Source organism: Cyprinodon tularosa, unplaced genomic scaffold (genome assembly GCF_016077235.1).
Source record: "Cyprinodon tularosa strain WSP-4 unplaced genomic scaffold, ASM1607723v1 ctg29, whole genome shotgun sequence".
NCBI classification, from domain to species: Eukaryota; Metazoa; Chordata; class Actinopteri; order Cyprinodontiformes; family Cyprinodontidae; genus Cyprinodon; species Cyprinodon tularosa.
Window position 1 is genome coordinate 1,491,480 of NW_024038996.1, and position 27,406 is coordinate 1,518,885.

At 38.8% G+C, this 27,406-nt stretch overlaps 1 protein-coding gene across 1 annotated transcript; it reads left to right on the top strand.

Moving 5' to 3' along the window:
• Positions 1–404: 404 nt before the first annotated feature.
• Positions 405–27,184, top strand: LOC119787195 (protein APCDD1-like). The gene is made up of 5 exons (XM_038290866.1): positions 405–740; positions 9,065–9,236; positions 10,501–11,026; positions 23,525–23,846; positions 25,798–27,184. The coding sequence occupies exons 1-5, from the start codon at positions 701–703 to the stop codon at positions 26,253–26,255; spliced, it is 1,518 nt and encodes a 505-aa protein (XP_038146794.1). The 5' UTR covers positions 405–700; the 3' UTR covers positions 26,256–27,184.
• The last annotated feature ends 222 nt before the right edge of the window (positions 27,185–27,406 follow it).

Here is a 27,406-nt window from a genome sequence, read left to right on the forward strand (position 1 = left end):
GTATTTTAAGACATACGACGTTTTTTTCCTAAATTATTAATAAAAACATATTAACTAATATACAATTAGATACACACATATGTAAAAAGAAATTATTGATTTTGGTTCTAATGCAATTATGACACATTGAAGGCAAGTCAAGGGTAGTGTATTTATATAGCACATTTTAGAAGCAAGACTGTAATTATCTAATTAATTATCTAATTTTGGCCCCTTTTGACTGCCGTATTTTGTCAAAGGTTAGCCTACTTAATCCGATCTGTTTGTGAACATTAGACATGATGTATGCCCATTTACCTAATAACTTAGAGAACATCTACCATTTCACTGTCACAGTGAACACTTTAACACAGCTCCCACGCCCATAGATCCCTCCCTGGGCGGGACGATCACTCTGGTGTCTTTACTCACTTTTTAAACACTCCTTCAAGGCGCAGGACGCATGAAGCACACGTCAAAGGGAACCGAGCTGCCTCATTGAAACGCTGATCTTTTGGAGCCACCTTTCATTTTTTATGCGCGCATGTATTTTCCTTGAATGATCTCATTTTGCAGAATCGGAGGTGCGCTTTCTGCCATGATGCTCGGAATTTGCGGGAGTTGTTGTCTCCAAACTCTGGATTAAAACTGGGATTTCTGTAGGAAAAACTAAAGAGGAAACAGAACAAACCTGTCTGTTGGGAAGCTGCGAAGGAGCGAAATGGAGCTGATTTCTGCACTGATTCTTGTTGCGTTTTTAGGTAAAAAAAAAAAAATAGTTTTAAAAAAAAATTTTGCATGCCTTTTTTGTTTGTTTAATTTGCTGCAACTAAAATTGATTGAATTTCCTGCTTTCATATCATCACACCAGCTTACTGTGTAATAATTACAATAACATTGAAAAATTACTTTTAAAAAAAAGGTGACACTCATTAACTTTATTCATTTATTGTTACCAGAGGAAGATTTTGAACTATTTCATTTATCATTATTATTATACATCACAATATTACAAAAGATCCATTTGTCACATTTTGCAATATCAATGTTAAGTCTATTACAGGCATGGGGAATAGCAATGAGTTAAGATAAAAAAAAGGATAAAAGAGTTGCATTAACAGGCATATCCTATAAAGAATAAGGAGAAAGGTTGACGTCACAAAACAAATTTCAGCTTTAAAAGTTCTCCACTGACTCCCTGATTAAGATATAGATGATTATTAGATATGATAGATATATATAGATATATATAGATAGATATATTATTATGCATATAAAGAAATAATAAAAAAATATATATATATTTATATATATATACCGTATATATATATATATATATATATATATATATATTAGAGCTGCTGTAATTCAGTGATTACAGCACCTGTTTATCAACAGGTTGGAAAACTAATGACCCTTTACTGACTTGTGTTTGAATGTTAGAGGGCAATAGAAGCCCTCCATAAGGCTGCTGTGCAGATAAAAGCTGTGGGAGAGTTAAGAGCCACTTTAAACATCCGTTCCTGATAAAACCTGTGTCTGTGCAGCGCTGGATTATGGGCATGCTGTTGACCCACTCCATCTGCTGCAGATGACAGTACAAAGCAACATTTTGGCAGGCAGCTTAAAGGACTATCCGGGATAAAAAGGACGCTTCGGCCTTCCACTTATTCTTAAGTGTGTTTAAGTGTCTTAAAGTATAAATTAAGTAGTGTGTCATTGCAGGTTGCAAAGAAAATGCTCTGTCAGTGTGGATTACAGCCTGCTGGAAATTGACCAGGGGAGAAAAAACCTCAGTGCTGACATACTGAGCGTTTTTAAAAACAGAAATGGTTGCCTGAATCTGTTTAAAATACATTTAAGAAACTTTAAAGCTCTAAGTTATAAACTAAGTTTCTTTAGTTTTCAGGTTTTGGACTTTCTCTGACCAGAGAGTACAAATGAAAAAAAAACACAACTATCTTGTATTATTGTGTTCTACAGTGGAGCTATGTCATCAAATGACACTATTTTAGTTTATCGTTAAAAAGGATGAAGCTTTTAAAAGCTCAGCCAGCAGCATATTTAGAGGAACCTGAGGAATGTAAAAGTTTACATAACTGAGCCCAAATGAAGACGTTAAGAAATGTTCTTTTTTCTATTCTAACAGAATTAGGTTAACTTATACCTAGCCGGTCAGATTTTTCAATTACAATCAATCAGTTCAGGTGGATAAATCACAACAGTGATGCACATCAGCAGTCAGAGGAATATTCGTTTCTGTAAAAAAGGGTTAAAGACGTGAAGGATGAGAATGTTTTCTCAAAACGAGTCTTAGTGGAACTTTATTCTTGTTATGCGTGGACACTTCTGATATTCAAAGCCATTCTTCACACTTTTCATGCTTGGGTTGCCATGGTCTTGTTGTAGCCCATTCTTAATGGTGTAGATACAGAAGTTGAAGTCTATGAGTTTCAGGATGGATGGATGGATTGATTTGTTGGAATACAGTCTTGAAATCCTTTTTTCCCCCATGCATCAATTTATTTTGTCATTCTTTTGGTCTGGAAAAAATGTAATGTTCCCTTCCTTCATATGAATGCAGATTAATAATTAAAAGTAAAGTAGTAAAAGTAGAATGTAATTTAATTTTTTATTTTCAATTTAAAGTCTGGGGAACAACAAACAAAAGTCCTTTGTGTGGTTCCCATTCCGGCACTTTGGATTTTTCTCTTCCTATAAATGATGTGCAGTCTCTGCTGCTGTCAGAGCTCCCAGTGCTCTTACCTCAGCAGTGGGATCTGGCCAACTGGAAATGTTCACTGCGGTTTAGAGCTCTGAGAGTTTTGTGGTCACTTTGATTTGAGGCGGAGTGCTGCAGCAGCTTGGGAAAGCAGCAGCAGAGAAGGTCTCAGTTGTTATGATTATTGCCTTTAATGAAGAAAGAAGTAAAAAATATAAAAATGGAGCTCTGGTACATCTGTCACCTGTTTAATGTGTGTAAGGAAAAAAAGAGAACACATACTGTAAGCTCCTTATAATCATTTTCTCATTTATTTCTTCATTAATTTGTTTTCTGTTTTAGAGTTTGTTCTCGTTTTGGCTTTAGCATAAAAAGATTGGAGAACATCTTTATATCTCATTATGATGTTGAGATGTTTTTAACATTTTATGGATTTAAGATCAGTTTTCTCTAGAATTGGTTTAATCAGAAAAAAATGAATAAGACATGTCGTATCTACTGAAAAATGTAATATTGACACTGATGCTCAGATCTGACGATTCAGATGATGAGTTTAAAATCTAGATTTAACATGAAGGATTTCCCACTTTTCAAATATTTATTGTATATTAAAAATACTTCCTCTAAGTCCAGTTAACTATTACGTGAAGAAAACTGGAGACATCATAATGAAAAAGCAGTATTGCAATAATTATATTTATTATTATAAATGATTATTGATGTTAACTGTTGTGAAGATAGTCTTATTAATGTCTGCATCTGATTGGCAGAGAGAACAGGAAGCTGCTGGGCTTATTGACTGTAAAGATGGAAACGACTTTCCTTTATTTAGGTTTAACTGTCATCCAGTGTTACAACAAGAAATTATATCAAAATAAAGCTTCCTTTAATCTTATTTATCACCTAACAATAGAGGTATAAAACACAGTTAATGACCAGAACTGTTTAATTTATAGCTTGATTTGCCCTAGCTTGTTACAAACTGGTAGGCTGGAAATGTATAATATAAGGTATTTTCTGACCAGTAATAACACCTTATCTAAGTGCTAAATATACATATATAAATGTCCAGATGTTATTTCCTCATAGTTGAGCTTATGTGTCAATTTATGCTGCTTCCTGATTTTAAGCTCGATAGCATGAAGAGTTATGTGTCTGAAAAAATACTTTACAAAGAAGAGCAAGGCCACCTCTGAATGACTCCAACTAAACATAAATGTATAAGGGATTTGGTGTGGCCTAGTCAAAGTCTGTACCTCAATCCTGTCGAGATCCAAACCTGAAAGGCGCCATCCAGGCTCAAAACTCTACATATTGCTGAATTAAAATAATCAGCAGAAGGGTTTTGAACTAGACTTCTAATTGAATGATAAAACTTTTTTTTTCATAGTTGTTTTTAATTGTTTTAACATTTGTCCACTTTTATCGTATTGCCGCTTTAAATGGTTGGGTGTTAAATGTTTACTAATACAACATCAATTCACACGCAGAGTCTTATTATCCGTTTATTTGATTTCTCTTGAAAATAAGTAGCCTGCATCTTAATAAAATTTCCCCTTATTGACAGTAGTGACAATGAATTCAGTAATTGAAAAAGCATTTGAAAAATATTGCCTTTTGGATGATTCTTCCATTTCTAGATTTCAGTTCAGCAGTACTAAGGTTGAGATTACAATTCACTAATCCCAAATGGAAATTAAATGTATGTTGTAACTCATTTTCTTGGTTTCTGCAAATAGTATTTTATATAATGATGGCTGTGGGCAGGAAGACGTTCCTGTAGAGGTCTGTCTTACAGCGGTTCTAAAGAAGTGTCTGACTGAACACACAAGCAAACTATGGAGTACCTTGTTCTACTGAGTAAAGCTCTTCTTTGTTGATGAATACGTTTAAGGCAATTTCCATTTCCAATTAATGGAACCACAGAGAGTCTAGACAATTTGAATCCTCTAATTAGGGCTGGGTTTTATGGCTGAAAAATGTATCTGGATATAAGCTTTTCATATCAATCAATACTGTTTTTTTAACCTTTTTGAAATAAAGTAATTAGGAAATAATCCCAAATTCAAACTGTAAACCTTACCCTATTAAAAAAACAAAACAAAAAACATTTAATTAGAAGCTTTGTATAGTTTTGCTGTAAGAGGCTAAATGCTTTGCTCTGCCTACATCCCCAGAATACCATGTGGTTCTAGATAGGAGTTCAGTGGAATTACTGAATATCATCTTTACTGATCTGTCTCTGTTATGATATAAATTGATATTTATTTATTATTGATATTTATTGATTTACTGCACAGCCTGACTTCCAATATGTTTAATCTATCCTTCCCCAGATTGTGCTTTTTTTCTGAGTTCTACAGAAAGTTCTTTTGACTTTATGTTCATGCATTTAGCAGATGCTTTTATCCAGTGTGCAAAATACCTGTTAATATTTGGGGGGGTCCCCATCTCCCGATTGTTGCGAAATACCAATCTAAATTTTCTCAATATGCAGTAGGCCTATAACATTTCACAGTCAAAGTCAGCTTTAATGTCAATTCTTCAGATTCACCAGACATAGAAGGACTCGAGAGGACGTTCGTTTCTCATTCACCAACAGTGAAACAGATAAAGTGCACAGGCACAACAGATAAGATCCGTTCCTAATACTAAAATTTAAACATTCAATTTCACAATAAAATATAAAATGTACAATAATATAAAATATACAATACTTATGCTAGTGCAAAAAGGCAGATGGTAATGGCAGCAGAAAAATTATTATTATTATTACCAAATATGTAAGATATAGCATTTGTAACAGTAACAGTGCAAAAGAACAGTAAATAAATATAGTATTAATAGTAGTGCAGGAGACAGTTTGTCCGGAGTGATTTTTTTTTGAGGGGGGGGTCAGCTTCCTGACAGCTTGGTGGATAAAGCTTTCTGTGAATCTGGTGGAGCGGGCAAGAGCCTGAACAGACAGTCAGTCTATGAAAACACACACACGCGCAAAGACTGTCTGTCTCTTTCATGCACCCACATGTCCTGCTTTAATCCAGTTTCTGACGATTGGAAATGGGTCGAATTTGTCCAGAGGAGGTCCATTGAGGTCCACAAAGGAGTGAAGACCTGCTGTCTTCACGCAATCTGTTGCCAGTGTTATTAACTGCTGAAAAGTACATGGCTAATTTGCATACGCGAGCAGATTGGCTGGCTCCACTTCGCAAAAAACAGCATATTTGTTAATAAAGGTTTTGATTTTGAGCTTAAAAACATTTTAGTGACCATTAGCGACAAAAAAATAATTTATGTCCTGCCCTCACTCTTAGCTTAGCAGGTAGATAACCATCATTTCCAATAACCACACCGTAAGCCTTTTCTTTGGATTTATTGGCTGGTATGGATGGATGAATGAATGAATGGTAAAACTGCAACAAAAAAATATTGTGCAGAAGTCTTTGTGTAAACAGGCACAATTCCACATAAACAGGCACAATTCCCCTAAATAATAAACTCAACATATTCCCTGAATATGTACAGAAACACATAATGACACAAACAACATGTTAACATTGGCCGCTAGCTAGCGGGTATGCTAGCGTCTTTTTAAACTTCTCTTCTCTGTGACCTTTCTTGCAATAAACCTCCAAACACAACATGAAACATAGTACTATATGTACATAAATGAAATACACATCAAATTACATGCTGGACTGGTCAAAGAACGCATCACAGAGAGAACAGATAGGTATGCAGCGTATACTCGTTAAACAGAAAGACACCAACTGCTCAACCTCCGGTGCTTTCAAAATAAGACTATATCAAAGATTATACATAAGAAAGCTTATAGTATATAACTTAGAAACAATACGCAAATATGAGCAATGGCTTCCTGAGGAGCCAGAACAATTTATTTTAATTTTTTTTGACACAATTTAAGACCCCCCTTAAATTTTGCTTTTGAGGCTTTCAGGGGGTCTCATGGGTTGATCGGGGGGGTCGAGCCTAGGGTGGCCAGATGTCCGGCTTTAGGGCGGACAGTCCGGATTTTCATTGCACTGTCCGGTGTCCTCCTTTACCCCCAGATTCCACATACTCCGTCAGCGCTCCGCCCCGCTCACGTACGTCGTGCAGAGTACTTGTCTGTCATGTAAATCAATGAGAGCTGTTCCACATCCTCCGCTCGTCACCGCCCACATACGTCTTCTCCGTCCTTCACCGTCAAAATACGGAGCTGAGCTATTTTTTGCTCCCCTCCGGTCCGTCCAGATCAAGACCTGCTATTGCAATCACACCAAACAGAAAAAAGAATGTAGAGAAGACCCGGTTTGTCAAATTAAATTATAGTAAAAACAGATCGGTAACTAGAAATTAGAGAATAGTTCCTATATATTCCCAAAAACTAAGAGCAATTAATTAAATAAGTTGATGCAGACTATTGGTGCTTCAACAGACCAGGAAGAAGTTGTGAGATTCTAGAGCGCATCTCACCACTTTAAAAGAAAATTCTTATGGCAGGAATGGATGAAGAGATGAGTTTGGAAGCAGAGAATAAACAGAGTTCATACAAACTATGTATGACCCTAGTTATCCCTGTTACAAAAATCCACAACAGAAAGAAAATATTTGGGCAGAAACTGAACATCTGCTGGATGATGATGGGGATTTTTTTAATATGTCAGATTAAATTAAGCGTTCACAGGTTTTATACAGGAATGAGGAACTCTAATTTAATGCTCTTTTAATGCTATTAGAAATAATTTTAATGCCATCAACAAGTATCATGTACACAAGTTATTAGTTTACATGAAATAAGGAGCTGTAAGCACAGTTCCATGACTCAAGTTTATATATATATATATATATATATATATGGATAGATAGAGAACATGGTGAAATCATCTTTACTCTCAACAGGCTGCAGCCATGTCATGAATTCCTCTTTTCCAGCCACTTTTTGCAGTTTGCATCGTCCTATTCTCTAGCTCTTTCTCGAGCTTCTTTTCCAAACAACTGCTTTATGATCAATTCCAGCAGTTCTGCGCAAATTAATCGTGTTAAAAAATTGTCACTTTTTAAACACCACAATGTATTAAATAAATACAAATGCTGGGAACCAATTCTTTTTTACATTTCTTTAATATTTTGTTCTATTCAGCTACACAAGCATCCTCTTTAAACTACTAAGAATTGTGCTATAAATGTGACTTTACCCGATTCTTATGTACACCTTAGTAATTTATTGATATGCCGCACAATGTCCTCCTTTTTGGTGCTATAGAAATGGCCACCCTAGTCGAGCCCCCCCCCGGACCCCCCGTATTTCGCACTCTGCTTTTATCCACACTGGCAGCTCATTCCCACCAGGGGGGATTCGACTCCTGTGTGCAACTCGGGAAACTTTACTGTTTGCTTTCTTCTCCAATATCTGCTGTCATCCCATCCATTTGTTTATGTTGAGGCAATTGATCTTTAAGTTGCAACAAAAAAAATCTGCTGTGTAATCAGGGAAACGACGCAGCTGAGAGTCAATTTAACTAACAAAAAGGGGTGTGAATACTTATGTGGGCGTTATTTACCGTAATTTTTGACTCAATATATGGGGTGTAGTGTGAAAACAGCCAAAGCCTTGGCATATAGGAGATTTTGGCTTCCTACAATCAGATGGTTCTTTTCTCCCTCTTTATCTCATTAGTTTCAAATCAAAATCTGCAAAGCAACCTGCAGAGGCATTCCAGGGCATCGGATGATATTTCAAGCAAGTAGAATCTGATACAATTTAGAGCTAAATCTTCATATTTCAAGGTCGATTTTAATGGTATGAGGGCATTTACATTGAATAAAACCTTGGTGGAATGTGGGCCTAGAGGCTATTCTTTGTCTGCTGGCCTTGAAAATGCTTTCATTTCCGACACTTTATCTTTTCAAGCTCATTCCAGCCCTGAAGATATTGTTTTCTGTTTGGTTGGATGGAGAATGAGCTTGCAAAAATCAAACAGGATCTTGTTTTTATCACTGTGATATGTTCTCCCTGCATGATTTTCACGTCTTTATGATTTTTATCTAGTTAAATGGTTCTATTCATTCATGTTGTAGATTATCACATAAATTATCACCTTTACCTTTACAAGCCACTGATAAAACTATGGAGCTTTGTCTACATGCGTTAAATTGATTGAATAAAGGATTAAGAGAAGTTCAAAGCTGCTCAGTTGATTAAAGCACATATTTGAAGCTATGACATTAAAGCTGAAATTTCCTTTTCTTTGTTTTATCTCACTCCAATTTACCTTTTGATGAGTTTTATGTATAAAATCATTTAGTAAAGTATAAAGATCAAGCTTTCTTTTGAGAACTTTGTGCTGTTTTTCCCCTCAGTTTGGGCTGACGGTTCAACTCTGCATCCCCCAAGTCATCGCTCCTTGAAGAAAACCTACAGTCCGTCTTCTAAAGGCTCACTGTGTAACCACATGCTGAGGCATCTTCACAATGGGGCCCGGATCACCGTGCAGATGCCTCCAAACATAGAGGGCCACTGGGTGTCCACCAGGTAACTCTGTTTTTCAGCTGTAACTGCTTTTGCCCAAATGTGTTAGTTCATGTGTTAAAAGATCATTTAATTTTTGGTGCTGTTACAGCTCATCACATAAAGCAAACATAAGGTTATTTGTCAACTTCTGCATAACATAATAAGAAAGGACTCAGTCAAAGGGTAGCTAATTGAGCAAAAGTTCCCATTAGCCCATATTTATATATTAAAAGAATAGTGGAGAATTTCCTTTTTCCGGCGGGATCATCAAATAAAATGGTCCTCCTAATTGTCAACCTGCCTACCTGCTCCTCCCCATTTTCTCTTCTAAGTGAGTCTAACATAGTAGAAAAATTATAAATCTTCTTTCGGAAAGTAAGGTTGCATGAGCGATGCAAACAGCAACTTTTAAACACAGTGTGCACGAGGAGGAATGGGCTCTTACATGCTCTAGCACATGTTTAATAGGCGTTCCCTCTTGGGAGCAAGAACAGGGTTGTGCATGTGCAGTTTTTTTTTTAAGATGAGAGGTCTTTTTTAAAAATTCACAAAAATCCAAAAACCTTTAAGGAAGCAGAAAACAAACTGTCTTCAACCATTTAAGATTCAGTTTTGAGTATAACCATGTTAGCATGTCTGTATCGTGTTTTAGTTTCAAGGAGAAACTCTGATACCTTGCACAGCACCTGACTTTGTCAGGGTTTGGTTGAAGTTTAAGGACCCAAATGCAGAGGCAGAGAGGCTGAGATGATTTCTTGCAGTTTAATTGAAAAACACAGGTAACAGTGGCAGCAATCCAAAAATCCAACTAAAAATGTTAACAAACCAAAAACCATGGAGACATCAGGGGAAAACGAGTACGAGGAGACAGGGAGAGACGAGGTAAGAAGACAACAGCGACGAGGAACCAGCGATGACAAGGAACCAGCAAAGACTGACAGCAGAGGGAGAGTATTTATGGCTGACTGAACAAAAACAGGGCTAACGAGTTGAAAAGGAGCAGGTGTGAGTGGAGCTAACGAAGAAGCCAAGGGGAAAGGAACAAACACAAGAGGACAACAAAGAAAAACCTGTGAACTAAAATATATCTAGAAACACAAAGTAGGATATAAACCAATGAAACACACGGATCAAAGTTAAACAGAAAGTAAGAGTGTGATTGATTTATTACCTATATTTTGGATGCATTTTATATTTTAAAAAAAGAACAGATTAACTGAAATGGACTGTATGCTGCCAACCATGACATGAAGGTTTATCAGAGTTCCACTTTTTTTTCTTGCAGTTGTGAGGTGAGGCCTGGTCCAGAGTTTCTAACTCGCTCCTACAGGTTTTACCCCAACAATACCTTCCAGGCTCACCAGTTTTACTACGAGGACAACCACTGCACCAAACCTACCTACACGCTGGTTATTCATGGTCGACTGCGCCTGCGTCAGACCTCCTGGATAGTCCGCGGAGGCACGGAGGCAGACTACCAACTCCACCAGGTCCAGACAGTGCTTCACACAGCCGCTAAGGCCAAAGAGCTGAGCCAGAGACTAAACCGCAGTTGCCGAGGGGCTATGAAAGGCCCCTGGGTGCCCGACGTGATGTACGAGCTGTGGAACGAAGAGGGAGGCTACGACTGCTCTAGAGAGCTTAACTTTACCATGCATGAGCTGCAGCTGCTACGAGTGGAGAAGCAGTACCTGCATCACAACCTGGATCACCTGGTGGAAGAACTGTTTCTGGGAGACATCCACACTGAGCCCACGCAGCGGCTCTACTACAAACCCTCCAGCTACCAGATCCCCCTGCAGAACGCCAAGGTTGGTCCCAAACTTTCTTGAGTAACGTCTTAGTTAATGAGGCTCATTTTATTCTTAGATTTATTTTAAGGTATTTTTTTATTTTACAATTTTGATATAGATAGCTGTACAAGAATGGGCAAGAGTAAAAAAAAAAAATAAAATTACAGTACTTGCTCGAATAGATAAGAGCATAGTGAAACAGGGGCACAGATTCAGCTCCAATACCCACATCCTCTTATTGATCATTGTTAAAAAGATTTCTTGAAATTGAAGACTATTCCCCAGGACATGAAAATCTATTGATTCTTCATCCTGGTCATGTTGTCATTGTCTTGGTGCCCTCTCCAGGCACCATTGTCTTGGTGCCTGAGAAGCTCCAGGCCTATAGTTCTTTGAGACTGACTGCAGTTAAAAACTGTGTGGGTGTTTGGTAACCTGGCAGTAGCTTATTGATATGTGTAGAACTGAGTTGAGTTCATGTAATCAACCTGGGATGCAGGTTCTGACTGGTAATCTGTGATACCGGGCATTTGCCCGGTGGGCAGGTCCTAATTTCAGCGTGCCTCCTTAAATCATACCGGCCGAAGCACCTACCTGTGACAGTAGATAACTCAAGGAGCTCAAGAAGTAATACAATGTCAACTACCTAAACAATGCATGCAGTATATATAGCCATTACCATGCACATCCTTGTGACGGTTGGCATATGGTGTCATTTTTTATTTCTTCAAACTATAAAATCCTTGCAACAAACTAAACTATAATAAAACAAATTCTTTCTTTAAACAACACTGCAATGTTACTTTTATATTTAGCAAATTTATGTTAGAATATTTTGCAAAAATATATTGCAGTGCATGATGGGGTTTTGCATCTAAAGGTTAATGTTTCCCATCTTACGTGCATTGTTGCCAGGTTCGGATGTTTCCCAATCTGGTAGTTTAGGATGGCCGTCTATGAGTAAAACATTTTTTCTTTAGCTTTATGGCCTAAGAGATCAATAGACGTTGGTTCAAATTAGGTGAGATTTTGTATATCCAGGCAGTTTATGAAGATTTTTTGGGCTGGAAAACGTCAGAGACATCTGGCAACCCTGCTGATGTGGTGAGTGGCGCTGATCCATGGAAAAACGGATGCTGTGGATGTTGCTTGGGTTATATTTTCATTTCAGTGGATATTCTGTTGTTTTATGTTGGTGTTTTTACAACACTCTGGTTTAAATTGTAGACCTAGTATGTGTGAGTTGGTGTCTGGCTTGTTTTGTGCAAGTGTGGATGTTACACAGTCACTGTCACGTCCATGTTAATAACCAAAGCCAGTAAAACTGCCTTATAGAAGTCTTGGTGATGGTCGTCATGTGATCCTTGAAGATAGATAGGTTAATCTACCCTAAACCCTAAAATGTGTAAATGACATGCACAACTGACACATTCAATGCCAGAAACAACAGAACCTCTCTAAACTGGTACTAGTTCATCAGTAGGACTCGGTGAGGGCCAGTTCTGGCTCAGTTCTCAGATAACAAAGAGTGCATGAGCAGACCGCTTCATCTCCTTACAATCAGCCTCTGTAATCATTTATATCATTCTAGCTTCCCTACCGTGTAATTCTAGTGATGATTCTGCTTAGCAGTGTGATGGTCCTCAACTCCTGTCGTTTCCTGCATCTGTAAGCCCTGATTAGACTATTGTTTGTCGATCCAATTCTCAAAAGCCGACTCTTTCAAGTAAATTCACCAAAGGCTGCCTTCTTTGCCTGACTCTGCCAACAACAAAATATCATAATGATAATCAAACTTCCTGAATGTTGATTTGCTTGTTAACTTCTAGAGAGCAGTAGTACCGTAGATCGTCTCTAGGAGGCGAGGAACCGTGCTAGCGTCGTAAGGAACCAAGCTCGGCACGGTTAACTGATCCAAACTTGGTCTGAACTCAGCACGGATCGGTTTCAGAGGGTAGTATAAATGGGGCTTTATTTTATCTGCAAAATATTCAATAAGTGGAATGATTTAGTAAGACATTGATCAATGCTATAGTTGCATATCAATTCAGCACTGCATGTGTTCTCTGCTGCACTCCTCTCCTTGTGCCTGTTCTCTACCTCAGTCAGTGGAGGAGCCAAGGATCTACTTGTATGTGAAACTCAGCTTATGTGTAAGAAAAAAAAAAAAAACGCTTACATCAGTAAATATCTTCCTATCATTGTGTTAAAGGTCAGTATTAGTGGATTTGGCACATTCATGAACTTCATGGCTCTTGGTGTCAAAAAAAAAACTGTGGATAAAACTAGATATATTGTTTTCTTGCGTTCTTTCATTGGTTTTTGAGGCAAAAGTTTTCCATATATACAAGTTCTGCAAAAGTCTTCATTATATTTTGTTTTCTTATTTTAAGTCTTAAAGTTCAATTCCTGCGGGTGATTTGGCAGGGCGTTGGATGCTCCTGTTATTGTCTCAGATTGATCACAGCAGTCTGTCTGTCTAACAGATTCCCACCTGCAGATCTGACATGTGATTGTTGGAACAATATCCCAAGTTCAAGATAGGGGTTTATTTTCTATCCCGCGCATGAGACTTAGTTTACACTGCTCCACAATCCCATTAGAGACCCCACACACATTTTCAAGAGCATGACCTGAACTTTAAAAATGTTTCTACAGCCAGGGCTGGGAAAACGCATTTAGAAGCACATTTAGGCTGAAAGGTCTAAAAGGAGTGAACTTCCAAACAAGTACAGACCATTGACATGTCAAGCTGTATTTTTTTTATTTAATCCTGCCCCTTTTCTTTTAGGTGAGAAAACTAAACCTCCCCCTGAATGCTGCCCTACCTGACAAAAAGCATGTAAATATAAACAAACCTTTTAACATCCCCTAATTCATAGCTGCAATAAAAGAAAGCAGAAAGTAAACTGTTTTAATTTCACCTCAAATCTAAAATGTTCTCTTTGATGCTGACATGATATGATTTCTCTGTTAGACTCCAGACTACATTCTGCAAAGATTATATAAAATCCTAAACAAATAGCTTTTTTGTGCAGAGATGATAAGCCTTGGTGATAGTGATCAGAACATAAACACAGTGTGGAGGAATTACAGAAGCTCCCCTGATGGTCTGTAATAACCACTGCCTTTATCCTTAAAGGCCTTTTGCCTAAAGAGGTGCAATAGGAGTCAGGGCCCAGGGAATATCACTGGGAACAATAGCATGGGGTATTTGTAGAATCTGGAATCATGAAGGTTTGTTAAATATTTAGCATGGTCATCACAGGTTTGTTTTTCATGCATGCCTAAAGAATGAGTCCAACTATTGACCAGTTCCTTCTTTCCTCTGTTTTTTTTTCTTACTAAAACAAAAATTCAGATTTTATTCTTTAAACAGCAGCTGGACTCTACTCAAATCAACTTTATTTATAGAGCCCTTTAAACCAACCACAGCTGCCACAAAGTGCTGTACATACCAAGGAAACAAAATGGTATAAAAACAACAAAACAGTTTAAAAGACTGAATAAGGCGCAGTCAGGCGAAAGAGTTTGAATAATTTATTTATGTAGGTGAATGTCTATTTTTCATTAATATCTTTTCCAGATGTTAACTTGATTTAAAAGAAAATCAGTACATGTTTAAACTGGCACACAACGATCTAAACACCAATTTAAAACTGAAGAGGAACAATAATTCAATTGCTGCTAAGTCCCTGAATCGTTATTATTTTAATGTTTTATTATGATACAGTGTTTTTGCATTTAAAAATGCATTGTGACGCATAAAGTTGTATATATCTTTAAATTCCTATCCTCTGAGCTATCGGTTTTTAGTGCTGAAATACAGCCCAGTTGGCACAGTCTGGATTTATTTAGTAGCTGCATCATAGCCATTGTCTTTCTGGTAGTTCAGTGTACTGCTAGTAGATGGTGCAACCTCTATTTATGTATGCTAATCACGACCAGTACTGGAGTTCTATTTGGGCTTAAAAAAGACAATCAAAGCACCATCAGGACAGATGCCTAGAGTAGGTTATCGAGCATTATTTTATCATAGTTAACTGGATTTGGTAACTTAACAATGCACTTTTAACGCACAAATAAGCAAATAGCAGCTCAATGCAAAACGCCCCAGTCAAAGATGGTGTCAAACTTACTCTTAAACATTTTTTTTTTTGGCAAGTGTTTTTCATACCCTGCTGCTTTTATTTAGACGGGTTAAATTTAGTTACTCCCTTTGTTTAAGTGTTACTATAAATTACCACATGGCTTTTTTCAACCACACTATAAGTATCCAACCCATGAACTCTGATGCATTGTTATAAGAGAGTTACATTTTCACATGCAGCTTTCTTTTTTAAAAACCTCATTGAAACACATTTACACATATTGAGTATCTGATGCTGCAGGTATTTATGCAATATAAGCATTTTATTTATTATTTTATTTATTTATTTATTTACCGGATTCTGACTGTGGTGTGGTGCTAGGCTGTCATAGCTGGACCAGGAGCGCTCAACTAGTCTGGTTCTATTCTTTTCATTTCTTTTCATTTAAAAAGTCCCTTCTCTGTTGGGAACAAACTGTTGAGCTCAACTCCCTCTTTAAGCTGCGGCATGTTCGTCTTTTTCCTTCTTTATTCATGAGGTTTTGGTGACTATCCAATCCATTAATTTAAAGTAGCTCAATCCAGAATTGGTCCCAGCCTAAGAACATTTGGTGCCAGGCTGTTCGTTTGTGGTTCCTGGGTCAAAAGCAGCAGTGATGCAAGAGACAAATTTGTTTCTTTCATTCTGCCCTGCTTCACTGCTATGTCACTGACGGGACTAATGACTTCTTTCTATATGGCAACTCACAAAATGTTATAGTCTTACCACCCCTTCGTACGTTCATTTGAGTCAGCAACATGTTGAATTGTGTTTATAATCATTAACAGGTAATCTAGTCAGAGAGAGGCTGGTAAAACACTCAGAATGCAATTGATATTCACCTTCTCTAGTAATAAAAAGGTGGTTCTCTTTAAAGAGTGTATGATAATCACTCTATTAATGACTTTATAAACTTGCGTTAGCTGTTTGTAGTTCACTCATTCATAAACTACAGACGCATACTTGACCAAGAAGCAATAAAACTGGGTGTTAAAAAAGATCCAAATAGAGAATGGGAAACATTTTCATAATTTCACATTAATAGTCCCGACACCCACTACCCAAGGGTGGAAATTTTCTTCTTATTGAACTTTCTTCCTCTCCTTCTAGATGGACATAGTTAATTTCCTAAAGGAAAAGTGCTGTAACAGGTTTACATGTTCCTCAAATGCTGCTATTGAGCATTATACAAGAAAAATAAAACACATGGAAGCACTGGAGTATGTAGGAAAATAAAATAAATGGTCTTCGGAGACAGAAAAAGCTCCTTCACAAAGCTTCACAAAAGCACAGAAAGGCAGTCGGAGAGCACAGATGTCTGCCAAGCAGCAAATGCAGCGTGTGTCTGCAGCCTCTGGTGTTTGTTCTGCTCTCACCTCCTTCATTCACTCTTTCTTCAATGGCTTTGTCACAGATAAACACAGTTACAGGAGTAACAGTTATATAAAAGAGTTTAGTCATTGTTTGTTGTTTGCAGTGATCTCATAGTTCAAAGACAAAGAGGGACTTGAACAAATCTGAACTTAAAACCACCATCAGCTGTGGTGCTCAAACATATACTTATGGCAGGGTCTCACTGCGGTGTAATTACCCTGGGAACTATGAGCCACCAGTGTTTCATAAACAAACACTTTCAACTGGACTGTAGAACTGCCCTGATTCCAGTAGGATGATAGCAAAAAGCAAATTTCAAAAAGCATTACCTCTCTGTAACATCTGCATAGATTTCCAGGCCTTTTGTTGCTCACCATCCCTTGTTGTTCACTTCCTGTTTGGATTAACTGAGTGTGCAGCTGTTCAGAGGATCTCCATCTGAAGTTAAGTTATTTTCTCTGTGATATCTCTGTATCTAAGTAACTCTAACTGACTACTTTAAAACATAGCACCTTCTGCTGCACTTTTCTACTGAGCACTTGTCAGTTTCACACGGTTTTATTTCTGATAGCAAGAAGTAGCTAGCCTAGGCTAGCGCTAGCTTAGCATTGCTATGGCTTCTCTCTCTCCCTCCCTTGACTCTTTTCCAACTCTTCCTTCTTCCTCTCCTCTCTCCTGCTCTCTGTGTCAGATGTTCAGTTATTCCTCTGCCTCCTTTAGTGATAATGGGATGTGTAATAAGTGTAGTATTTTTGTAGCTTTGGAGGCGAGGGTGTCAGAGTTAGAATCCAGGCTTCAGGCTGTTGAACATCCAGGAGTTAAAGTAGGCCCCCCACGTAGCTGTCCTCCAAAAGTGCCTGAGCAGCCAGGCGATTGGGTAACTGTACGCAGAAAGCGTAGTCGTGGATCTCTGCCCACTGGTCACCACCAACCCGTTCACGTTTCTAACCGGTTTTCCCCACTCAGTGACACACCCACTGAGAAGCCCACTCTGGTGATTGGCAGCTCCATAGTCAGAAACGTGGCATTAGAGACACCAGGGACCATAGTCAAATGTTTGCCGGGGGCCAGAACGGGCGACATCAAATCCTACCTGAAACTACTGGCTAAGGATAAGGTTAAATACAGTAAGATTGTTATTCACGCTGGTGGTAATGACACCCGGTTACGCCGATCGGAGGTCACTAAAATTAGTGTTGCTTCGGTGTGTAAGTTTGCCAAAAAAATGTCGGACTCCGTAATTTTCTCTGGTCCCCTCCCTGATCTGACCAGTGATGACATGTTTAGCCGCATGTCGTCATTCAACCGCTGGTTGTCTAGGTGGTGCCCTGAAAACAACGTGGGCTACATTAATAATTGGCAATCCTTTTGGGGAAAGCCTGGTCTGATTCGGAGAGACGGCATCCATCCCACTTTGGATGGTGCAGCTCTTCTTTCTAGGAATCTGGCCACATTTATTAGTCCTCCAAAACCCTGACCACCCAGGGTGCAGACCAGGAAGCAGAGTTGTAGTTTAACACACATCTCTGCAGCTTCTCTACTGTTACCCACTCTTTACTCCATCCAGACAGTGTCTTGCCCACGACCAAAATCTAATAAATTAGCAAAGATTCCCAAAGGAGTAAATCATGATAATCTAATTAAAATCAAAATAACTCAAATTGGGGAAAAAGTTAAAACAATTAAATGCGGTCTGTTTAACATAAGATCGCTTTCCTCTAAAAGTCTACTAGTTAATGACTTGATTTGTGATAATCACATTGACTTGTTTTGCCTTACAGAAACCTGGCTGCAGCAAGAGGATTATGTGAGCATAAATGAGGCAACTCCTTCAAGCTATTTAAATTTTCACATCCCCAGAAGTTCTGGGCGAGGAGGAGGAGTAGCAACAATCTTCCAGTCTGACTTACTGATTACTCCCAAAACAGTTAATACCTACAACTCTTTTGAACATTTAACCCTTAATTTCCCTGATCCAAATTTCAAGGCAAGAAAACCTCTTCTTTTTGTAACTTTGTATCGTCCACCAGGTCCTTACTCTGAATTTTTAGATGAGTTTTCAGAGTTCCTTTCTGATTTGGTATTAAATACTGACAGGGTCATCATAGTGGGAGATTTTAACATCCATGCTGACATTGAAGGCGATAGCTTAAGAGCAGCCTTTAATGCTATCTTAGACACTATTGGCTTTGTTCAAAATGTGAATAGTCCCACGCATTCTCATCTTCATACTTTGGATCTTGTGCTGACATACGGCATAGAATGTGAAGAAATAACAGTATTTCCTCACAACCCTGTCCTCTCTGACCACTTTCTAATAACCTTCAGGATTACTTTAACAGAGTTCTCCTCCCCCAAAAGAAGGTTCAATTTTAGTAGATCTTTATCAGATAGTGCAGTTATAAATTTTAAAGAATCTGCTTCACTTTCTCTCTCCTCTGTGTCACTGAGCAGTGCTGCAGAGTGCAAAAGTTTAGCTTATTCCCCTTCACAGGTTGATGATTTTGTTGATGGGGTTGCTAGTTCTCTGCGTATTGCCTTAGACAACGCAGCTCCTTTGAAAATGAAAACCGTTAAAAATAGAAAGCTTGCTCCTTGGTTTAATGCAGAGCTGCGTACTTTGAAGCAAAATGCTAGGAAACTGGAGAGAAAATATCGCTCCACAGGCCTGCGAGAGTCCTTCCTAGTCTGGAAAAATGGTTTACTGCTGTATAAGAGGACCCTTTGTAAAGCAAGAGCAGCATACTTCTCCTCATTAATAGAGGAGAATAAGAATAATCCTAGATTTCTTTTTAATACAGTTGCCAAACTCACCCAGAGCCATAGCTCTGTTGAACCGTCCATTCCACCTGCTCTTAGCAGCAATGACTTTATGGGATTCTTTATAAATAAGATTGATCTTATTAAAAATAAGATCATAAGCACTCCTCTATCCGCGATTGTACCTGAGGTAGTCATGGAATCTGAACTGGGTTTAGACTGCTTTGATCCAGTTGAACTCTCTGAATTAGCAAAATTATTGTCTTCATCTAAGCCTTCAACTTGTATGTTAGATCCAGTTCCAACCAGGTTATTTAAGGAGGTATTCCCTTTGATCTCCTCCTCCATTTTAGATGTGATTAATCTATCTCTGTTACAGGGATATGTACCTAAAGCTTTTAAGGTTGCTGTAATTAAACCTCTGCTTAAGAAACCGTCTCTTGACCCAGATGACTTGGTCAATTATAGACCTATATCCAATCTTCCTTTCTTATCCAAAATTCTTGAGAAAGTAGTTGCCAAACAAGTTTGCGATCACTTCCACCATAATGAACTTTTTGAAGAGTTTCAGTCTGGCTTTAGAGCTCATCATAGCACTGAAACAGCTCTGGTGAAAGTCACTAATGATATTCTCATGGCCTCAGATAATGGACTTGTATCTGTGCTCGTCCTGTTGGATCTTAGTGCTGCATTTGATACAGTTGACCATAATATTCTTTTAGAAAGACTTGAATATTTTGTTGGAATTAAAGGAACAGCACTAGACTGGTTTAAATCTTATCTATCTGATCGAATTCAGTTTGTTCATGTTAATGATAGATCTTCAACACGCTCAAAGGTTACCTGTGGAGTACCACAGGGATCAGTGCTAGGACCAATTCTCTTTACTTTATACATGCTCCCAATTGGTAGAATTATTAGACAGCATGGGATTAATTTCCACTGTTATGCTGATGATACCCAGCTATATCTGTCTATAAATCCAGATGAAGCTAACCCATTACATAGATTACAGGCATGTCTTGAAGACATAAAAACCTGGATGACTCTTAACTTTCTGCTTCTGAATGCAGACAAAACAGAAGTTATAGTCTTTGGACCAGAGTCTCTGAAAAAGAAACTGATTAGCCAGTCACTTCATTTGGATGGGATTAAACTGATTTCAGATAATAAAGTAAAAAATCTTGGTGTTGTTTTTGATCAGGACCTGTCATTTAGGTCCCATATCAAGGAGGTTTCTAGAATTTCCTTCTTTCATCTGAGGAACATTGCAAAAATTAGAAATATCCTGTCCAGGGGTGATGCTGAGAAACTAGTCCATGCATTTGTTACTTCAAGGCTGGACTATTGTAATTCTTTACTATCAGGAAGTCCACAAACTGTAGTTAAAAGCCTTCAGCTGATCCAAAATGCTGCAGCCAGAGTTCTAATGAAAATTAAAAAGAGAGATCATATCTCGCCTATCCTGGCTTCTCTTCATTGGCTTCCTGTTAAATCAAGAATAGAATTTAAAATCCTCCTTCTCACATATAAAGCCTTAAATGGCCAAGCTCCATCTTATATCAGAGATCTGATTGTTCCTTATGTTCCTAACAGAGCACTTCGCTCTCAATCTGCAGGTTTACTAGTGGTTCCTAGAATTTCTAAAAGTAGAATGGGAGGCAGATCTTTTAGTTATCAGGCTCCTCTCCTGTGGAACCAACTACCAGTTTTAGTCCGTGAGGCAGACACCCTGTCTACTTTTAAGGCTAGGCTTAAAACTTTCCTTTTTGATAAAGCTTATAGTTAGAGTGGCTCAGGTTATCCTGAGCTATCTCTATAGTTATGCTGCTATAGGCTTAGACTTCTGGAGGACATAGGGACCCCCATTTCATCATTCTGCTTCATTCTCTCTCTGTTCTCCTATTCTGCAGAATCTGTTAGTTCAATCTCTAACCTTCTGCTCTCTCTGCTTTTCCTCAGAGTAGCTTTGCCTCGTCTGTTCCTGTTTGGCTGTGACGTCATCCTGGAAAGAAACATCAGCTGTGCTGCTTCTATCAACACCCTTGTTTATAGATGTTGGAGATCGGCCTGTTTTCCAGTGTGGTCCTGTTTCTCTGACCGTGACTGAGTGGATGTGCTTTCTTCGTCCTCTGGCATGGGAGCTGCCTTGGAGCTCGTCTGCCTGGCTGTGTGTTTCCTGGACGGGGCCGCCTTTTACAGCTGCTTTTTGTATCTCTGCTTCTGTCTCCTTGAACCCCAGTCGGCCTCGGCAGATGGCCGCTCACACTGAGCCTGGTTCTGCTGGAGGTTTCTTCCTGTTAAAAGGGAGTTTTTCCTCTCCACTGTCGCTACAAGCATGCTTAGTGTGGGGGATTGTATTTGAGTCAATGAGTCAATGCAATCAACTGGTTTTCCTTAGATAGAAAACTTTGTATCAATTTGATCTGGTTGAACTGTAAAGTGCCTTGAGATGACATGTGTTGTGAATTTGGCGCTATATAAATAAACTGAATTGAATTGAATTGAATTTTCCCTCCAAGCTGCCTTAAGAAAACCTTATGGTATTATTTTTTGTTCCTGTATAGGGATGTTTTAGTCATGTCCTCAGGCATGTTCAACAACTGAGGGACAAACACAGGCAACACTAGACAACTAATCTGCTTTATTATTTATTAGTCAGTAATTATTGTTTCTGACTGATAAATAAGCATGTTTTTGTTTAGATCTGTTTTCTTTTTTTTAATAAGTATAGTTTGTCTTGCAACAGCTTTTGCTTATATGAACAACTGTTTATAAAAAAGTACAAATAGCCAGAGCTGCAAACATACAACCGTTCAATCCCAGTTTTCTCATTAACTGATCACTCCAAAGCCAGGCATGGAGCTGCAGTGGGGATATCTCATCTTCAGATTTATTTCCTCCTATATCTTAATTTTCATTTGTTCCTCCTTAAAAACTCTTTGGAGGACAGATTTTGTGGGAAAAGAGGGACTACGTTAAGGAGGTCCGGTATTTAACCGTACCCACCCTGCAAAAACAGAGGCAAACCGGCCTCATCAGAGTTTTCTCTGGAGGATATTTTCTTGAAAAGCACAAGTGAGCGTCCAGATTTTTCTGCATATAAAAAGCCACAGCTGTCCTGTCTGTGCACCAGATGTGATACTACTCGAACAGTATGTTCATGCTGAAGATTTAGCATCATGGTAACCTTTTGTTCCTCCTGCTGCTTGTAGTGTTGAGGCCATAATCACTGTGAGACAAAGTAAGGATGACTGAGAATCTTTACCGGCATTATGAGCCTTATTTAATGGTTAAAGAGACAGGACATCTAAACAGAATTTTAAATCAGTTGTTCAACAATGAAGGAATTGTTCTGCAAGGGAAAAGCATCCAGGAAAAAAAAAGCTGAAGATACCGAGAGAAGAAACTAAAGCTCCTGTTGGGATAGTCCTGCTTTTGGTGTAAATCTTCATCCCTGTACTCTGTAAGGGTTCCAGTTTAAAGCAGAAGATGTTTGCTCCCCGAAAACATGATGGTAAAACTAAAATCTACCTTCAAGACTTTAGTTATAATTCGAATGAGTTTAAAATTGGATTATTTGACCTCCAACTTCTACTCTATATTTTCTATAGGGCTGTGAAATCATTGCGACACAAGATAACTCAACTAGTTATCTCGAGAGAGAAACTGATGTATGATGAGTCCTTATGGGACATGTTTGTGTTTTTGTCATTTGTTTGTAAAATTATTTTTGCAGATTGTACATGTAAGATAAATAAAAAAACTGATAAATGATATATATTTCATTTAGCTGTTATTTACCCAATGCGGTGAACGTGCAGTATTTCCCCAGTTAATTATTGTTTGTCTCTTTTGTTTCTGCATTGTTGCCGCATGCAAAGAGAAAAATACCATCTGCAGAATCTTACAGCCAAAAGGATGTTTTATCTCCAGCTCTCAGCTCACCTGGCTTCTTGTTCCACATTCTAATAATTACTGCCCCCTAGTGGGCACACAGGAATTTGAAGCGTCTGGAAACAAGCCTGTAAAAGGAAACAGAGTTTCTTTTCATTTCTGACTTGAAATGTCAAAAACGGCTTTTTAATTATCTTGTTATTTTCTCTGTACAGGTATCTCTATTTCATTATGATAAAATGTTTAATAAGAAGCTAAACTCACTAAACGTTGTTTAAAAAAAAGTTGGAAGTGTCACATTATGTGCAGACAGACTCTTCCAGCTTAACTCAGCACATAATCTCTTTGTTTTCAGAACCACGACCATAGCTGCATCATCTGTCGGATCATCTACCGCTCGGACGAGTTCCACCCTCCCATCCTGCCGCCACGAGCTGACCTGACCGTGGGCCTGTACGGTCAGTGGGTGAGCCAGCGCTGCGAAGTGCGGCCAGAGGTCCTCTTTCTCACGCGCCACTTCGTCTTCTACGACAACAACCACACCTGGGAGGGGCACTACTACCACTACTCTGACCCTGCCTGCAAACACCCCTCCTTCACCATCTTCGCCCAGGGCCGCTACAGCCGAGGCCTGCCCTCCACCCGAGTGATGGGAGGGACAGAATTTGTCTTTAAAGGTTTTTTTGGCTTTTTCTTTCTCTACTTTAATTTGAAACATTAGTATGATGAGAAGCTTTTAGCTGATAGATGGATCATCTGATCAGATTGGGGTAGGGACTGATAAGATTCTACATAAAGTTCTCCCTCTGGAAATTTGTTTAGCAGCTCTTGAAGAATCCATAAAATAAGAATAAAATTAGAATTTCCTCAATTATTTCAAATCTTGTAATAAAGTTAATTTGCCCTGGAACGTTGCTTTTTTCTTACCATTTTAGAATGGTTTCTAAATTCCCCAGATTGTTAAGTGTTTGGTAGTTTATAGCTGAGTGGAAGTTTCTTTCAGAGACTCTTGCAGGGAAAGCAGAAACAAAATCTTTCAAATGTTATAGGATTGTTTTGTAAATTTATATTTTGTTTCATAATGACACAAAATCATGATTTTTTTTTGGGGGGGGGGGGTTTGTCGTTTTTTGTTTACTACAGTCAAAAGGTCAGAGGTTTGTCTCTAAATATAAATGTGACGGGCATCTAAGGTAATGCAATTGTTAAAGGAGTATCCATTTTTTATCCATTACTTTTAAAATTTAATATTATAAAATTATTCATTCCAAGTCTAGAAGGTGTGAAAGTCTCCTTTCATGATCCTAATATTTGGCTCTCATCAGATTCTACGTCAGGTTAAAATCAGGACTCTAATCCAAAGATTATTTTCAGCCCGGAGTTTAAAGAACTTTGGCCTTAAAGGAATAGTACACCCAAAACATGATTAGCCTTCATTTTCTACTCACCCCCATGCTGAACAAAACTCTGGAGTACTTTTTTGATATCTCAAATGCATCTGGAGATCTGGGAGGCTTCTTGCTGTCTGCTGACATTCAAATAATGGAGGTCTATGGCGCCCGAGACAGAAAGGTCCACAAAATTCCACAAAAACTTGTCAATATTCCTCCATACTGCTCGTCCAATGTAATCCAAGTGTCCTGAGTGGGTAGCATCCAGAATTTACTCGAAACGAAGTCATTTAGAACGTTTTAGAGCCTAAACAGTAGTGTATAGGATTTCCTAATAGCGCCCCCATGCGCGCTCACGATTCTACGGAAGCCGGCAGACCAAACCAGCGCATTCAGCTCGGCAAAGAACTCATGCTCTTCCTCAACACTGAAGTCCTCAGACATTCTTCTTTCGTTGTTTCTTTCTTTGCACAGGTAAACAGCACATTTCTTCTTCTACGCTTGCATTATCGGCAGACCAGACGCTGAATGCGCACTTTCTTCCGGTTTGGTCTGCCGGCTTCCGTAGAATCGTGAGCGCGCATGGGGGCGCTATTAGGAAATCCTAAACACTACTGTTTATGCTCTAAAAACATTCTAAATGACTTCGTTTCGAGTAAATTCTGGATGCTACCCACTCAGGACACTTGGATTACATTGGACGAGCAGTATGGAGGAATATTGACACGTTTTTGTGGACTTTTATGGACCTTTCTGTCTCGGGCGCCATGGACCTCCATTATTTGAATGTCAGCAGACAGCAAGAAGCCTCCCAGATCTCCAGATGCATTTGAGATATCAAAAAAGTACTCCAGAGTGTTGTTCAGCATGGAGGTGAGTAGAAAATGAAGGCTAATCATGTTTTGGGTGTACTATTCCTTTAACTGTTGGTATTATTGAACTCCCTTTTTTTTATAAACGGAAATGTGCATTTAGGGTAAGATGGTTCTGGTTTTAATACCTTAATGTGAATTAACTAGTACAGCTTGGCAGAAACAATAATTCTGCCCACGGCGATTTTGTAAAATAAAATAACTTTAGATGTTTAGATTTTTCTTTTCCCACTAAATAATTGTGCAGAGATTAGATTAAAGGTTGCATTTTTCCTTTCATCTATTTCAGTCTCCGGTGCTGCTGATAAATCAAATTGGTGCATCTCTAAAAAGAATGTGATTTTTCTTGTGTTGCCCTCTTCCAGTGAACCACATGACTGTGACGCCGATGGATCTGTCCACTACCTCCCTCCTTAACGTCTTCAAAGGCGATGAGTGCGGCGTTCAGGGCTCATGGCAGGTCGGGGTCAAACAGGACGTCACTGTGACCAACGGCTGCATGGCGCTGGGCATCCGGCTTCCCCACACAGAGTACGAGCTCTTCCGCATGGAGCAGGACGTCCACGGCCAGTACCTGCTCTACAACGGCCAGCGCCCCAGCGACGGCACCAGCCCGGACCGCCCGGAGAAGCGAGCCAGCTCCTACCAAATGCCCCTGGTCCAGTGTTCGTCCAGTAGCCAGCGGCACGATCGCAGCAGAGAGGAAGACAATGTGGAAGAGGGTCTGCTGAATCATAATGATGCCTTCAGATGGCATGGAGGCTGCAGCAAATGCATCACTGTACTGCTCATCACAACTCTGCTGCAACTTTGTCAAAGTTAGACAGCAAACAGTGAGGGTTAACAAAAACCCTCCAGAACTAAAGCTTAAAAACTTTATGTTTGGATGTAAAAGAGGGTAAGAACTAAATTTCTCTCTATCTACCAAAGACTTGGCACTGCTGCACCGTGGGACCTCCACTTTAGAGTGGAACCACTAGGGTCTGGGTCCACGACTAGATTAAAACTCTCTTTATACCCAACATGTATCACATTATGGGTTCTTACAGAAAAAGGAACAGCTGGACGTGTTGAAAGACTTTCCTGGAAACGTCTTAGGAGAAAAGCTCCAGAGCTACTGTTGACTGTAAAAAGTGAGCTGCAGCACTTTTTATAGGTGTATCTTAATAGATTAGAAAATCTAAAAAGGTTATTTTGTTTTAGTGATTCAATTCAAACACTGAAACGGATATTATACAGATTAATTATACACTGAGCAGAATATTTCCAACATTTATCTTTTCATGTATGGGCTTAAGGTTTATGGCTGACAGAGAACCTACAGTTTGGTCTTTCAGAAAGTTCGATTTTGGATTATATGTATTACCGGTGTCTTGATTTTTGTGTTTTTGTTCATTTAATACCTTTATTTTACAAGGAGGTGACTTGCTCATTTTGGACAACTAAAGAAACAGGACTAAAACACAACTGCAGTTGGAAAACTACAACAAATGTAAGGAAAGAGTGATACATAGTGGGCCTCTCTTATCTGTGGCCAAAAAGACCACATTGCACCTCCTGGACCCAGTGTTTGACATCATTGAGGAAGCTCTCCTCAAACACACCAGAGTAGGCCTTAACAGGGATGAGAAGAGCGATCCCTTAAAAACTGTCTGCCACTCACACTGTGTTGTCCTGATCCTCGATGTGGCAATGGAGACGCATTTCAACCATGACGAAACAACAACGCCCAGAACCTTCATCATCTAAAAACAAAGCTACTCCATATCATGCCAGTAATAACTACATCTATCTCCGTTGCCATGGTGATGGAGCCACCCTTCTCAGTCTTCTCTACATTTTCAGATATAGCAGGAAAAATCTGTATAATGTTATTTTAGGAGTGAAATACAAACTAGCAGATTCTACTCAAAATAGGTGCAGTAATCTGCCAGTTTAGTCAGGCAATTGCAGTTAATAAGTAGGGTTGCCAAC

Coding starts and splice junctions, on each gene's coding strand:
- LOC119787195 (XM_038290866.1), top strand. CDS start 701: ATGGAGCTGATTTCTGCACTGATTCTTGTTGCGTTTTTAG. Junction 741..9,064: donor GATTCTTGTTGCGTTTTTAG/GTAAAAAAAAAA, acceptor TTTTCCCCTCAG/TTTGGGCTGACGGTTCAACT. Junction 11,027..23,524: donor TCCCCCTGCAGAACGCCAAG/GTTGGTCCCAAA, acceptor CTTTGTTTTCAG/AACCACGACCATAGCTGCAT.